This window comes from Chrysemys picta, chromosome 14 (assembly GCF_011386835.1).
Source record: "Chrysemys picta bellii isolate R12L10 chromosome 14, ASM1138683v2, whole genome shotgun sequence".
Taxonomy (NCBI): domain Eukaryota; kingdom Metazoa; phylum Chordata; order Testudines; family Emydidae; genus Chrysemys; species Chrysemys picta.
In genome coordinates this window covers 1,496,429-1,512,708 of record NC_088804.1, presented here as the reverse complement: position 1 = coordinate 1,512,708, position 16,280 = coordinate 1,496,429, and the positions used below count along the sequence as shown (strand labels likewise).

Below are 16,280 nucleotides of genomic sequence, written 5' to 3'. Positions count from 1 at the left end.
CACGTGTAACAATTTTTTTTAACATTGTGGTGTTGCTTATTGTTCAGTTTTATACATTGTACATTTATACATTGTGTTTTCCCTGTTTGAACACAACATTTTGCTCTCAATATTTTTTTAAATTGTAGTTTTACTAAAACTGCTTGGTTTTAAAGATCCTGAAGCATTTCTTTGAGTGCATATTGCTATGAATTTCTATCATTACAATTATTTACATTAAAATGAAAAGAAAACATGTAAATTTTTTATTTTCAGTGTTATAGTTTATATTATGTAATAATTAAAATTAATATATTTTCCTCAAAAAGTATTAATAGTGGGTCACTGCCTATTGCAGTGGCAGAAGTGGGCTTTGGGGGAAAAAGTTTGGGGGGGACCCCTGTCCTAACAGACAACTCACCATTGCTCAGTATAGTGAAGTGACTAATGCCAAAAGTCAGGTGGGGTTTAGAGCCCACCCTGCATCCTCACCTTCGCAGCATAGCTCCACATTTCAATCCGATCATTAAGGCGTTTCTTACATTCAGGCTGTAACCTCACACGCTTGTCTTCCAAAGCTTCCATTAGGCAAGACATCTCTGCAAAATGGAGAACATGGTATCACAACACACACACAAACTGGCCCCAGGGACAGGTCACAATCAGGGCCAGCTCCAGAGTTTTGGCCGCCCCAATCAGACCAAAAAAAAAAAAAAAAGCTGTGATCGTGATCTGCAGCGGCAATTCGGCAGGAGGTCCTTCGCTCCGAGCGGGAGTGAGGGACCGTCTGCCAAATTGCCGCCGAATAGCTGGACCTGCCGCCCCTCTCCGGAGCGGCCACCCCAAGCACCTTCTTGCCAGGCTGGTGCCTGGAGCCGGCCCTGGTCACAATACAGAGTGCTGGGAGGTGCATTCCAATTCCTCAGAACATTGGTTGTCTATTTACAAAGTTGTACAGCCAAGCCATCCATCAAACTTCCTATGAATCAGTGTTGGGAAATTTAACCTAAGACTGGTTTGGAAGGAAACCTCTGTTTAACCCTCAGAGCTAGCAGCCCAGCTATGGTCTCACTTCAAATATTTAAGTGGCAAGGAATGCTGACCCATGGAGGGGGATTAAAAGGTTAACTTTATGTATCCGAGGCTTAAGCTCAGCTGAACTGACAGGATATTTTATGATTCACAAAACAGCTCACTAAAAATATTTTAAGAATGCTAAATTCTGTGTGTCTTCTCCAAGAATGTAGAGGAAGTTCAACACAAGACAAGGATCCGCCTGTGCAGACTGTGGCCTTGTCTACACTACAGGGGAAAGTCGATCTAAGCTACACAATCTGAGTTACATGAATAGCGTAACTCAAGTCGACATAGCTTATATCTACTTACCACGGGGTACACACTATGTGATGTCGATGGGGGACTCTCTCCTGTCGACTCTCCTTACTCTTCTCTTTCCGGTGGAGTACAGGAGTCGACGGGAGAGTGATCTGCGGTCGATCTAGCGGGTTTTCACTAAATCGACCGCTGATGCATCAATCCCACGGATAAGTGTAGACAAGCCCTGTGTCAGGTGTGCCATCTGCACTAGACAGAGTGACAAATATTTAGAAAAGTGGTTTACTTCAAGCACTATCAGGTCCATCCTTTGTGGAGGAGAAATGTGAAGGAACGTCAAAGATACCTGCAATGCTTTCGGTACCGAAGAGGGTATGCGGCAGTACATTTTTAACCTATTTCTGATTCTGTAGCAGAAATTAACTTTATTCCAAGAAAAACAGTATGTTAATTTTAAACTGCATTAGAAAGAACAAAACTAGCTTAATGTTTACCAGACCATGTAAGGAAAGATTTCTAAGCTAAGAAGCCAAGCACAGAGAAAAGGATACCCATATACCATGCAAGTGGCAGTATTCCTTGTTCACCAGCCACAACTACTAGAAGCAATATCTACTGTTTAAGAGGACCTCAAGTCATCCAAGAAAGATCCCAGTTTTAGGTGACTCTAGGAGCTGGGAGATCTCACACAGTAGGACATGCCAACACTTACGACGTCCTCTTCCGGGTGGGATAGCTGCACAGTGGTGTTTGATGTCTAGGGCACAGGCTGTGTGAAGCACTGGATCGACAAATATGTCTGCTTTGCTCTCCTTCAGCATGTTGAGCACCTCCTGTGGAGGGAAGATTATTACACATTACAGGTACACATTAAAGGAGGGAGAAGAAAGCAACATAGAATATCAGGGTTGGAAGGGACCTCAGGGGGTCATCTAGTCCAACCCCCTGCTCAAAGCAGGACCAATCCCCAAACAGATTTTTGCCCCAGATCCCTAAATGGCCCCTTCAGGGATTGAACTCACAACCCTGGGTTTAGCAGGCCAATGCTCAAACCACTGAGCTATTCCCTCCCCCCATAAGTGAACTGAAGCTGTTCCAGGATGGATCAGCATCATTCAATTAATTAAATAGACACACACTAATCTATAACACAAAGTCAAGTAATTTGGCATGACTAACAGGTCTGGACTAAGGTGAGGTGATAGATCTTTGGGGGTAGTTGACAAAGCTCCTTGCCAGATCCAGTGCCAATCTGTGCTCAAGAGGCCTAGGGTTGAAGTAAGAGTGGGAGGCAGCTATGCACTGAGGTACACTGGAAGTGTGTGAGTAGGGAATCCAGGACTGGACTAGTAAGGCATACTGCTTATTGGGATTAAGGTTCCCTGGCAGGGAGAGAGATGTCAGAGCCAGGACTGAAATGGTAGAGGATGCTGCAGGTCAGGATGAGGTGCACTGGCTCAGCCATGCACAGAAGCATACATAGCACTGGCTTCCCACTGTTCCTGGTCTGTGCCATGTAACGAACCATGTTCATTCGTCTGAAACTTAAGGAGTAATTGTGCTTTAAGGCCTGTTTGGTTTGAGAGACCCACCATTTCCTTTTTTACCTTTTTACACATCTCCGGTTTAATTTTGAGCAGGTTAACTTTCAGGCACTCCTCCACCTGCCCAGTCTGTTCCTGCGCTGCTGCTTCCTCTGCACACAACCTGGAGATCTGTTTGGGGGGGGAAAATCCCTATTTCAGTATGAATGAAATAATGTAGGACCCAGGTTGTTTTTCAAAGCATTTGCATACTGCCATGTTAGTGCAGTGTTATATGCAATGGCTAGGGAACAAGCCTTGAGCTGTGTTACCATCCATCCCTCATTTGGGTCCCCGAATTCCTGAAGTAAAAAAAGGCGATACACAGACAATTACAGCCACTATTTTAAACTATTTCTTTAGCAATTAACAGATTTACAAATCCTTGCCATGGAAATATCAGAAACAAAACAACAATCTTTGCAACAGAGAGCTTTTGTTTAAAGAGACATATGGGAATATAGTCATCAGATCTCTCTATTTAACAGGTGTCACCCTATTACAGAGTGAGCAGTGTAACACCCATACACATTTTTTCTAAGGATTTAATGGAATTGAGTGACTCTCAGATTACACACATTTAGCAGACCAGGTGTGTCATATGTTAATATTCAAAAATATTGGACAGGTGTGCTGGTTTGTTTGGCAGGTGAAAGGACTCTGAGTACTGAATAAAAAGGAACCAAATATCTAAGTATTTGTCCTCTGTCTACTTTGCTGGGTATGTAATTGTTGTGTTCATTTTTCCATAACCACCACCTCTCCATTTTTTTTTGAACCATTTCTCTATAGTTGGCCTATTTTTCTTTCTATCAGTAGCCCAGTAGCTACAAGCAGATGAGAGATAAATTCTTCATTTCCTCTTGTGTGACTTTCAGCTGGGAAGCCCCAGGAGGATTACCAAAGGATCATTTGGTAATAAATAAATATCCAACCATTTGTGCTATTTGGTTATGAATTGCACCCCCATAATCTCTGACTGGACATGTCCACTATATATGGATAAAATTTCCTCTATCACCAAAATATTTCCAACATTTATCCCCACGCAATCTCTCTATTTTTAAACCTGACAGGTGAGAAGTACCATCAGAAATTTTCTTTATCATGCTACACGCTAATGCTGCTGATCCTTTTCCAGATCGAAGTTCATTCCTCAGGGTAATTTGTCTCCCCAGATTCTTTTCTCACCATGTCATATATAGCCTTTTTTTCAGTCTGCAAAAATTCATAATTTAATACTTTTTTTTGTTTCCTAATTGATCAGACATCACTTCTATTAAAGTTAGCTTTCTGTAGAAAAAGCTTTTCTAGAAAGTTGAGAAACAATGCCTAACTTGAAAGTACTGGTGTCATCAGAGAGTGGAGTAGTTTAGCAGGAAGCCTGCTAAACAACCAGTGGGGCCCCTGGACGATCAAGATAAAAAAAGAGCACTTAAAGATGATAAAGTCATTGCAGAGAAACTAAATGGATTCTTTGCTTCAGTCTTCACGGCTGAGGATGTTAGGGAGATTCCTAAACCTGAGCCGTCCTTTGTAGGTGACAAATCTGAGGAATTCTCACAGATTGAAGTGTCATTAGAGGAGGTTTTGGAATTAATTGATAAATTTAACAGTAACAAGTCACCGGGACCGGATGGCATTCACCCAAGAGTTCTGAAAGAACTCAAATGTGAAATTGCAGAACTATGGTTTGTAACCTGTCCTTTAAATCAGCTTCTGTACCCAATGACTGGAAGTTAGCTAATGTAACGCCAATATTTAAAAAGGGCTCTAGAGGTGATCCTGGCAATTACAGACCAGCAAGTCTAATGTCAGTACCAGGCAAATTAGTTGAAACAATAGTAAAGAATAAAATTGTCAGACCCAGAGAAGAAAATAAATTGTTGGGCAAAAGTCAACATGGTTTCTGTAAAGGGAAATAGTGTCTTACTCATCTATTAGAGTTCTTTGAAGGGGTCAACAAACATGTGCACAAGGGGGATCCAGTGGACATAGTGTACTTAGATTTCCAGAAAGCCTTTGACAATGTCCCTCCCCAAAGGCTCTTAGTAAATTAAGCTGTCATGGGATAAGAAGGAAGATCCTTTCATGAATTGAGAACTGGTTAAAAGACAGGGAACAAAGGGTAGGAATAAATGATAAATTTTCAGAATGCAGAGGGGTAACTAGTGGTGTTCCCCAAGGGTCAGTCCTAGGACCAGTCCTATTCAACTTATTCATAAATGATTTGGAGAAAGGGGTAAACAGTGAGGTGGCAAAATTTGCAGACGATACTAAGCTGCTCAAGATAGTTAAGACCAAAGCAGACTGTGAAGAACTTCAAAAAGATCTCACAAAACTAAGTGACTGGGCAACAAAATGGAAAATGAAATTTAATGTGGATAAATGTAAAGTAATGCACATTGGAAAAAATAATCCCAACTATACATGCAATATGATGGGGGCTAAGTTAGCTACAACTAATCAGGAAAGAGATCTTGGAGTCATCGTGGATAGTTCTCTGAAGACGTCCACGCAGTGCGCAGTGGCAGTCAAAAAAGCAAACAGGATCTTAGGAATCATTAAAAAAGGGATAGAGAATAAGACAGAGAATATCTTATTGCCCTTATACAAATCCATGGTACGCCCACATCTAGAATACTGCATACAGATGTGGTCTCTTCATCTCAAAAAAAGATATACTGGCATTAGAAAAGGTTCAGAGAAGGGCAACTAAAATGATTAGGGGTTTGGAACGGGTCCCATATGAGGAGAGATTAAAGAGGCTAGGACTTTTCAGCTTGGAAAAGAAGAGACTAAGGGGGGATGTGATAGAGGTATATAAAATCATGAGTGATGTGGAGAAAGTGAATAAGGAAAAGTTATTTACTTGTTCCCATAATATAAGAACTGGGGGGGGGGGGGGGGAATGAAATTAGTGAGCAGCAGGTTTAAAACAAATAAAAGGAAGTTCTTCACACAGCGCACAGTCAACTTGTGGAACTCCTTGCCTGAGGAGGTTGTGAAGGCTAGGACTATAACAGGGTTTAAAAGAGAACTGGATACATTCATGGAGGTTAAGTCCATTAATGGCTATTAGCCAGGATGGGTAAGGAATGGTGTCCTTAGCCTCTGTTTGTCAGAGGACCACCAGACACTGCTAACAATCATCATCCAGTCTCAGGCAGATGCCCATCTCAAGTGGAATACACATAGGGGCCTCACTTGGAGAGAATCATCCAAGAAAAACAATTTCTAAAGAAAGAGGCTAGAGATGGAAAGAATGACAGCTAATCTGAACGTGCATCACAAAACTTTCAACATAAAATGGGCCCAAATTTAGGAAACTCAATCTTATAAAAACATTGCCTTCATTTGAAGACAACTGTGGCAATGACAGCTTACTTGCTTACTCTTTACAGAGAAAATACCCTTCTAGTAACTATGTCTCAAAGAGCCTGGCAGTTCCAGTAATTCTTTTTATCTCGCTCACTGAGGCAGGCTTACCTTACGAGCTGTTACAAAGGTGACCTGCTTGGAATGTACTCAACATGTCCTATACAGCAAGAGGAGGTCAGTGAACGGATTAAGAGTGACCTCTACATGTTGTGCTATTAGGGTTGCCAACTTCCTAAATCACATAAAACCGAACACCCTAGCCTCGCCCCGCCCTTCCCCAAGGCCCTGCCCTCCCACCCCCTACTCACTACATTTCCCCTCCCTTGGTGGCTCGCTCTCCCCCACCCTCATTCACTTTCACTGGGCTGGACGGCAGGGATGCGGGAGGGGGTGAGGGCTCTGGCTGGGGGTGCAGGCTCTGGGGTGGGGCCGAGGATGAGGGGTTTAGGCTGCAGGAGGGGGTTCCAGGTTTGGGGGAGTGGTGGTTGGTGGAGGGGGGCTCAGGGCTAGGGCACAGGCTTACCTCGGGCGGCTCCCGGGCAGCGGTGCAGTGGGGCTAAGGCAGACTTCTTGCCTGTCCTGACTCTGCGCCCTGGAAGCGGCCAGCAGGTCCGGCTCCTAGGCAGAGGCGCGGAAGGCAGCTCTGCACGCTGCTCTTGTCCACAGGCACTGCCCCCACAACTCCCATTGGCCGTGGTTTCCAGCCAATGGGAGTGCGGAGCCGGTGCTTGGGGCAGGGGCAGCGTACAGAGCCCGGTGCCCCCCCACGTAGGAGCCGGATCTGCTGCCTGCTTCTGGGGTGCAGCGCGGAGCCAGGACAGGTAGGGACTAGCCTGCCTTAGCTCTGCAGCACCGCCGACTGTACTTTTCATGGCCCGGTCAACGGTGCTGACCGGAACCGCCAGGGTCCTTTTTGACCGAGCACCCAGTCATCCTATGTGCTATGTCTGTGGCAGATTACAGGAGCAGTCTGACTGAAGGTTTAAGATGCCATGATATTCTGAGCAGACTATATTCCCTGATCCAAAACTGGAGTAGTGAATTTAAAAGTGGTATGTGTGTGTGTGTGTGTCAGTCAGAGAGAGAAAAAAACAAGTGGCAGCCATTTCAGAACTGTTGCATTATCTACAAGGGACTGTGGATTGCAACAGGTTCAGCCTCCATATGGACGCTACCAAAAGCTAAGATGCAGGAGGTGCTGTACAATTTAACCCTCAAATCTCCAAGGCCACATATACTCATCCTTTAAAACATCTAAGGACTAGCTCACTCAATTCCTGTCTCTCCTTCTCTCCCTCCACCTTGCCAGCAGTGCCACCTCCCACGACCCTACTGACCCCAATGCCTACTACTGCTGCTGCTCAGATACCCAGGTCAGAGAAGCATGAGCAAGGTGAAGAAAATTGGCACAAACACAGCTCTGGCATGAAATATGTCATTCATGAGTCATTGCTTAAACTGACATGGAAACGATAAAGCAGATTTCAGCTACTATGGTTCACTCATGATTGATGGGAAACTCAAAAGGACACATTAACTTGTCTGCTTTTCACAAGTGATGATAATGATTTGTACTTCTAGAGTTTAGTAGTGTCAATGTGCATGCCAGAGGCAAAGCTTGACTTAGAAATACTGATCGTGCAGAAGAATACAATTATTTTGTGCTAGGTGCAAGTTGCAGACAGAGAGCCTGGAACTAGTTCTGAGTAGTTTTGACTGCCTTGTCAAAAGGGTTCATTTTGTTAAAAAGGGTAAGATTGAGTGCGAAGCTGCTGAGGAGAGCTTTCAACTGAACTAAGGGACATAGTGGTCATGTCTCCTACCTCATCAGAACAGTGCATTTGCAGCTGAGGATCTAGCCGGTAATCAAGAGCAGATTCCTGGATTATCACTCGGATCTGATCCTCGCAGTCTGGAGACAGACGCTATCGAGAGGAGGAAGATAGCAATTAGCCAACCAAATAATGAGCTTGATTTTTGCTAGTCAGCTGTCTTGGCAACTTTAATAACAGGGTTAAATGCATTTAATATGTTTATTCTATAGTGATGGCTAAGAGGTAATGATGGTTAAATTGTAAGTGCAAAGCACTTGGACTCTTATCCATAGGTAGCACCAAATTACGTACATATACACTGCAAGTGAGTCTAATTTACTAGGATGGAGGGTCAATCAGAGTTGCTGCGCACGTTTCTATGCAGATCATATTTACACATTTACCTTCCCCACTCACCTGGTCTGCATACTTCAACTTGAGGCAGGAGACGACCTGCCCCTCCAACTCTGCATCATCCTTAGCCGTACTCAGAATATTTTGGCAAAATTTGGGGATGTCTTGTTTGCAGGCCTTTCTGAGCACTGGATTCAAGCGGTAATCTAACCAAGAGAGGAAAGATGGAAAGGAACTGCATTAGAATTTTCACAGTATTGAACAAAAGATGTAACAACAAATTGACAGAGCTCCAAAGGGGATCTGCAGTAGGAATTCCTTCTGGATGACACTGTCTTCCAGCAGTTTGAAAGAGCTAAATTGTCACTTTTTACTTTGTAGAAATTGACAACGTAGTAACAAGCCTCAGGAGTAAGTGAAACCAATAACACTGGTCTACAATTTTTGAGAAGTCATCTGCTTCAGAGATAAAATGTGCTATTTATTATGTATTTTGATGTGCTGAATTCAAATATGACAATTAAAACAACTGATTGGCTACTGTTTCTAAGATATTTAAGTTTTTACATGTTATGTCTATGTATATTGTGTAGATAGAGTTTTAATCATAAATTGTAAACCTAGGTCTTTTCATGTGTTTATGGTTGCTTTACATGATAATATTTCACCTGTCCTGTTTATGTAACACTTTAAAAATCAGCAAAGGGTTATATAAATAAAATTTATTATGAAACAAAAGGCAAAAAACTATTATGTACATAGTTTAGTCCTATTCAGTGTCTACTCGGTGCTTCTTGGCTTGTCTCTTGTATTCATTAAATGGAGCATCTCTTGTCACTGTCCAGCAATAGTCTGCAAGCATTGATTGGCTCCATTTGCCCTGATAGCATTTCTCCATTGTTGCAATGTCCTGGTGAAATCACTCGCTGTGCTCGTCGCTCACTGCTCCGCAGTTTGGTGGAAAAAAATCTAGATGAGAGTGCAAAAAATGTATCTTTAGTGACATGTTGCAACCAAGGCTTTTGTATGCCTTGAGGAGGTTTTCCATCAACAACCTGTAGTTGTCTGCCTTGTTGTTTCCGAGAAACTTTATTGCCACTAACTGAAAGGCGTTCCATGCCGTCTTTTCCTTGCCACGCAGTGCATGGTCAAATGCATCATCTCGAAGAAGTTCACGAATCTGAGGACCAACAAAGACACCTTCCTTTATCTTAGCTTCACTTAACCTTGGAAATTTTCCACGGAGGTACTTGAAAGCTGCTTGTGTTTTGCCAATGGCCTTGACAAAGTTCTTCATCAGACCCAGCTTGATGTGTAAGGGTGGTAACAAAATCTTTCTTGATTCAACAAGTGGTGGATGCTGAACACTTTTCCTCCCAGGCTCCAATGACTGTCGGAGTGGCCAATCTTTCTTGATGTAGTGGGAATCTCTTGCACGACTATCCCATTCGCAGAGAAAACAGCAGTACTTTGTGTATCCAGTCTGCAGACCAAGCAAGAGAGCAACAACCTTCAAATCGCCACAAAGCTGCCACTGATGTTAGTCATAGTTTATGCACCTCAAAAGTTGTTTCATGTTGTCATAGGTTTCCTTCATATGGACTGCATGACCAACTGGAATTGATGGTAAAACATTGCCATTATGCAGTAAAACAGCTTTAAGACTTGTCTTCGATGAATCAACGAACAGTCTCCACTCATCTGGATCATGAACGATGTTGAGGGCTGCCATCACACCATCGATGTTGTTGCAGGCTACAAGATCACCTTCCATGAAGAAGAATGGGACAAGATCCTTTTGACGGTCACGGAACATGGAAACCCTAACATCACCTGCCAGGAGATTCCACTGCTGTAGTCTGGAGCCCAACAGCTCTGCCTTACTCTTGGGTAGTCCCAAATCCCTGACAAGGTCATTCAGTTCACCTTGTGTTATGAGGTGTGGTTCAGAGGAGGAGGATGGGAGAAAATGTGGGTCCTGTGACATTGATGGTTCAGGACCAGAAGTTTCATCCTCTTCCTCTTCCTCGTCTGACTCGAGTGAGAATGATTCTGGTGCATCAGGAACCGGCAGTCCTTCTCTGTGGGATACTGGGCGTATAGCTGATGGAATGTTTGGATAATGCACAGTTCACTTTTTCTTCTTTGACACACCTTTCCCAACTGGAGGCACCATGCAGAAGTAACAATTGCTGGTATGATCTGTTGGCTCTCTCCAAATCATTGACACTGCAAAAGGCATAGATTTCCTTTTCCTGTTCAACCACTGGTGAAGATTTGTTGCACAACTGTTGCAGCATATGTGTGGGGCCCACCTCTTGTCCTGATCTCCAATTTTGCAGCCAAAATAAAGGTGATAGGCTTTCTTAACCATAGTGGTTATACTGCGCTTTTGTGATGCAAAAGTCACTTCACCACAAACATAGCAGAAGTTATCTGCACTGTTCACACAAGTACGAGGCATCTCTGCTCACTTTGGCTAAACAGAAATGTGTCCCTTTGCAAAATCAAACACTGACAAATAAGAGAGCACGACACTGTACGATTTCTAGAGCTAATATAGGGCAATTTGTTCAGCAGAGTGATGTAAGCTTCGTTATGATTGCATCATCCATGACTTCTAGGAATAACATGATGCAATTCATATCATGTACGACGCAATACCAGCTTCAGATTGCATCATTCATTGTTTTGCCTAAAAAGCAAGTACTGTCCAAACCCAGTTATAGATTTATTCATAGATCCAGTCAAAGATGTATTTTAGTCATTTCTGGTTTAAACTGAGATCCCTTCCCTTTATAACTCACTTATCCTCCGCCATTCCCAAGTCAAGGGTCGTATATACTGACCCAATAACATATCTTGAAAACTAGAGCCAATCAACAACTTTAAGCATCATTTTCGTTCTCAGTGACCCAGAATTAGTAAAGTTTGACTACATTTATTTCAGAAGCATTTTGGCTGTAGAGCAGTGCTAATCACATGACACTCAGTAACTAGGGTGGAGAGACTGTTTGCTCTTAGACTGGGTGAAGGGGAATTAAATGAAGGGAAGGTGTCTGCAGTTAAGGCTGTGCAGATCACTCCTCAGCCCAGGCAGGTAACTAGCTCCTTCCCCTGGATAAAAAAGGGAAGTGGAGGCCACGGTACCTGTGTTCTGTGTGATCTGTCGCTTCGTGATCATTTGTTTACATTTAGGGTCCATCACCTCACTGTTCTTATTCTGTTTCAGACACTGCAACATGTTCTTAGAATCTGCTTCAGAGCAGAACCTCTGCAAAGAGAAACCCAGGTTTTACAGCATATGAAATGTCAAGCATTCACAAGGGAGACTAAATAGCCACCTGCGCAAGCCAAAGAGGGACCATGCCTGACTCTCCCTCGCCAATACCCACCACTAACAGCAATTCCTCTCACCCTCTGCTTTGGCAGGGGAGAGAAGGGAGGGGAACATCGTTTTATGCAACATTGTCTGAGCAGTTGCTAACAACTGAGGTCCCAGGCTGCAGCTACTGCTCTATGTCAGTAACACCAAACAAAGCCAGATGCCCCCTTGCTTCCCCATTCATAGTTTTCTCATTCCACACTTTGGTGCAAAACTTCCATTATGTCTGTCTGGGTCTCATACCCATCTTCTTCTTTGCTCCAGAAACAGGAATAAACGGAAGCTGATGATCGTGCCTTCAAGTCACTGCCCTGTGCAAGACACCAGAACACTACGGCAGTGCTCAGTGCAATTTATGGAGCACTGGAGAGCTGAATGTAGTGCACAGAGATCATAAAATCGTCCATCTAGATCCATGGATTGACAAACACTCTACAGACTAACCACTGCTCTGGTGGATTCTGCTCTCGCAGGGTCTCTAGTTCTAGGAACTGTAGTTGAGGCTTCCATGGGGCGGTAACCTTCCACTAGCCTTGATTATGCTACAGATTTTTTTAAAAGCCTGGGTCCATTACCAGCCCCACAGTCAGACTTTAAGCCTTAGCCATAAATGGAGCTAGGTTACTGTTTTATTAACTCTCCATGTTAACTCAATGCCCTGGGGCTCCTCCAGTTATGCAGTAAAGTGTTTAGTAGTGTTTAATGTTGTCTCCTGACTACGAGGTGTCAGCATTCTGAGCTTGAGGGCGGTTTAATCTTGCATGTGGCCAGAGCAGCTGTATGATTTTGCCTTATCTGTCACTTGATAAAAGGCTGTATTAGCAGTGAACTGAAAGAGTTACATCAATCTGTGTTCTTGACAACTTCTTTTCCTTGGATGGAAAGGGATCCAGTGCAGCAGCAGACTAGACTAGATCCAAGTTCTATCAAAAACTCAAGCACACCAACTCCCTTTCTCCCCCAACACCAGCTGATACTCCAGGCAACAGATCTGCTTGTACCCCAGCCTACTTTGATCATGGGACACAATGGCATTTGGGGGCAGGGAGTGCAGTTGAAAGAGGAGATCACTGAAAGAACACTCATGTTGATTTAAGGTTATAAGTCAAAAAAGGACCTAATTATGTTGTGTAAAAAAGCAGTATGGTCTGAAGCAGCCATTTTGGCAATAAGTCATTGTAGAGAATACAGAACTTGCGTTTGATATATATATTTTGTAAATAAAACCAATCCTTTCCTCCCTGCCTTGTGTCAAGCATGAATATCCTGAGAGTTCTAGGTGAGTTAACTTTCCCTGCGGTCTCCGATCCATCCTCTCACCGGTCAGCATGCTACTATTACCTTGATCATTTGCTTGCAGACCCTCATGAGCGTGTAGTCTAGTTCTGGATCCATCATCTCATTCTCCTGCAGTTTAAACACTTTCTGGTGACACCGGTTGCTCAGACGCTTCTTGTTTTCCTTCAAACACTCAATAATCTGCAGCAAGACAGGATGACAACAGTTGAGAAAGGAACACCAGTGGTAAAAATCCTCCCCCTTATACTTTGTCAAGAAATACTTTTGGTGTGCCCCTGTGGGCTCATTTTCAAGTATCTGCACCTGTTAAATCCTAGGCATCAGAGGCTGGAATTTACACCCTTCCCTCCCTCCCCCCCAAAATAATATCACTAATGTTGTATTGTAGAGCAGATTGTATTCAGCTAGCCACTTGCTAGTTTTAGTAAGATGGTCATGACACCTTCCTATTCAACTAGATTTACAAAATCTTTAACTTTGCCACGGTACAAAGGGATAAACCAACTGCCACATTGTGCTCTGATGTTATGCAGAAAGAGCTGGACACTGAAATGCTCCAATTTTCACAAAAGTTGGAAAATACTCCAAAATGCAGGTCTAATGCTGTGTGCTTAGTAAAACAAGGACGTTCTTCAAAAACAGGCTGTGTGCAGTGAAAAACTGACATGTAAATAGTTAAAAGGCCCATCACCTGTGCATTGCCATAGGGCACATTCGGGCAATTGTTCTTGATGTCACTCTTACAAGCCTCATACAGCTCTGGTTCAAGTCGAATATCCTCTGTCTGTAAGATAAGTAGACCCAGGAAAACAAGCAGTTAGCTGACTCAAGCAAAAAGTCAATTAGTGTTTTATCCAGGAACTACAGCATATTCACAACAGCAGACAAAGGAGGCACTGGAGTATCACAAAAGAGAAGTCTTCAGTGCTTAGAAGTTAAGGATCTAGTGGGTCAGAATGATCAGTGCTGAAAAGGTCACTGAGTTTCACATGTCTAGGTACTATCCTGGATGCATATCTCACTCTGAGTACTTTTTACTGGCTACCTTTCCTTGCAGGACTGACAATATCTGGCTCTCTTGTTCCAGTCATAGACATCTGTCACTTATGTATATTTACCAGCTTCATTTTCATACTTATCTGATCGTATGTCTGAATTATCCTGGTCAGGGCAAGTGGTGAAAGCCAGTGAATAATCAGTTTTGCAAATCCATGTAGCAGATCAAGACATGGTCACATCTTACAGCTGGCCGTGGGTTTTAGAATATATCTACAACTGCCCACGTTACAGCGCGGCCACGGCAGCGCTGTGACATGGGCAATGGAGTCATGCTTTATTGCCAGGGGAGAGCTCTCCTGGAGATTAAAAATAACTACCCCGAACGAGGGGTGGTAGTGTGGCTCCTGGCAATAAAGCACTGTCTACACTGGTGCTTTTCAGCGCTAACACTTGTGTCAATCGGGGGGTGTTTTTTCACAGTTTTAGCGCTGAAAGTGGCAGTGTAGACACAGTCTTAGGGTGAAATTCTATTTTACACTGCTTTACTGAAGCAACTGTTTTGCATTTAAACTGAGGTCACATAGAATACTAACACGGAGTGGGGATTCCTTTCTCCCTCTAAATGCAGGGTTCCTCCACACCAGTGAAGACTCCTCCCTTTCCCTCCACACCAAGGTCCAAGACAACCAACATCTTTCTGACTGAAGATTAAAGGCCAGAACACTGATGGGAACCCATCCTGGTGTGCTCTTTAATTGAAGGTGCTGCTCAGTGATGCAAGGCATTCACTCCCCCCGACCCACAGACTGACCATGCTGCCTCTGAGGGTGCTGGGGATGGTCAGACAGAACTTCACCATTTACACAAAATAATGTAAGGGGAAAAGTCTTGTGGCTCTATTACTGTAAATACTACCAATGCCAGAGAAGGAGGAGGTAGCCTCGTCTAGAGAAATAAACAGGTTTTAATCCTTGCTGAGCCACTGACTCACTGGGTGGCCTTGGACAAGTCACTTCATCTCTGAGCCTCAACTTCCTCATGTGTAAAATATGGCTTATACTTTTCTCATGGGGGCTAGGGGAAGTCAGTGTTGTGTACTGCTATCCAGCTGCTGAGTATTAAGAGCTATGTTCAGGCAGCCGGCATCAGAACACTAAGTCATCACTGAGAGTCTGAAAGGCAACTGGCTTTTTGATGTGTTGCTTTAAAAGTTGTCCCTTTTAGCTCTCCCAGTAGAAAGTGGGTTAGCTATATCTCATGAGCTTAATTCGTTTTCTAAAGTATGCAAGAGGGGAAACTAATATTGGAAAATAGATGGCCAAGAGCCCCATGCATACTTACCATCTCTAGCTCCTCAACGCGCAGCTGTTTGCGGCACTTCAGAGACACTCTCTGCTCCCTGGCATCCTGCAGCGTGTCATTGCGCACCGTAGTGCTTAGACAGATCACCACATCCACCCTGCAGAAAAGGAAACAGGCCCCTCTTTATCATGCCAACTCATTTCTTGGCCTTGTACACCAGGCCAAAGGGCTAGCGTTCGGACACCATGTCACCAAGAAGCTTAGTAACCTAGGACACTCAGGAATGCCTGTGCATTTGATCAGAAGGCAGATCTAGCCCAGGCACAATCAGATGAGAGTGCAACTGGACTGCAGATTAAAACAGACAATTTGAGGATTTCTAATCCCAAATCCAGACTCAGCAGCTTGGTTCTGTACAGGACTCTATAAATGCAAGCACAGGGGGACTTGTGTAAAATCCCACTAAAAACCTGGGACTTGTGCTCCCAAATCATGTAGGTGCTTTTGAAAATCCCACTCCCAATGTCAGGGGTCTGGTCTTCAAAGTAAGCACATGAGCACTAGAGGACGAGTGACTACGCCACCTACCATATGCTGCATAAGGCATATGGTAAGCCTGAGCTTGTGTCCCAATTCACATTTTTATCAATTGTTCGTAGATCATATTAGGCCATTAAAACTTTTTTCTTCTGAAGAGAACAAACCTGCTGAAAATTTGTGGAGCTTCTTCCTTCATCAGCTAATCAACACTGTCTCCTACATCTCAAGAGTAGCACAGAACAATGGATAATGTAAGTGCTTTAAAATTCTGGGGTGTCTGCCTATTCTTACGGCCATTGAAGAGAACAG

At 43.6% G+C, this 16,280-nt stretch overlaps 1 protein-coding gene across 3 annotated transcripts in view; it reads right to left on the bottom strand.

Moving 5' to 3' along the window:
* GLG1 (golgi glycoprotein 1) overlaps window positions 1–16,280 on the bottom strand; it is a 169,329-nt gene that overhangs the window by 7,385 nt on the left and 145,664 nt on the right. For 2 of the 3 annotated variants that reach the window (XM_005279468.5, XM_042856481.2), the window contains 9 exons: window positions 15,471–15,588; window positions 13,822–13,914; window positions 13,173–13,310; window positions 11,597–11,720; window positions 8,510–8,652; window positions 8,102–8,203; window positions 2,922–3,029; window positions 2,027–2,147; window positions 472–578 (listed from right to left, as the gene is read on the bottom strand). In XM_005279468.5, the coding sequence (XP_005279525.1) occupies window positions 472–578; window positions 2,027–2,147; window positions 2,922–3,029; window positions 8,102–8,203; window positions 8,510–8,652; window positions 11,597–11,720; window positions 13,173–13,310; window positions 13,822–13,914; window positions 15,471–15,588 (1,054 nt within the window). Of the gene's footprint in view, window positions 1–400; window positions 579–2,026; window positions 2,148–2,921; window positions 3,030–8,101; window positions 8,204–8,509; window positions 8,653–11,596; window positions 11,721–13,172; window positions 13,311–13,821; window positions 13,915–15,470; window positions 15,589–16,280 lie in introns of all 3 variants that reach the window. The other variant, XM_042856480.2, reaches the window with a different exon arrangement.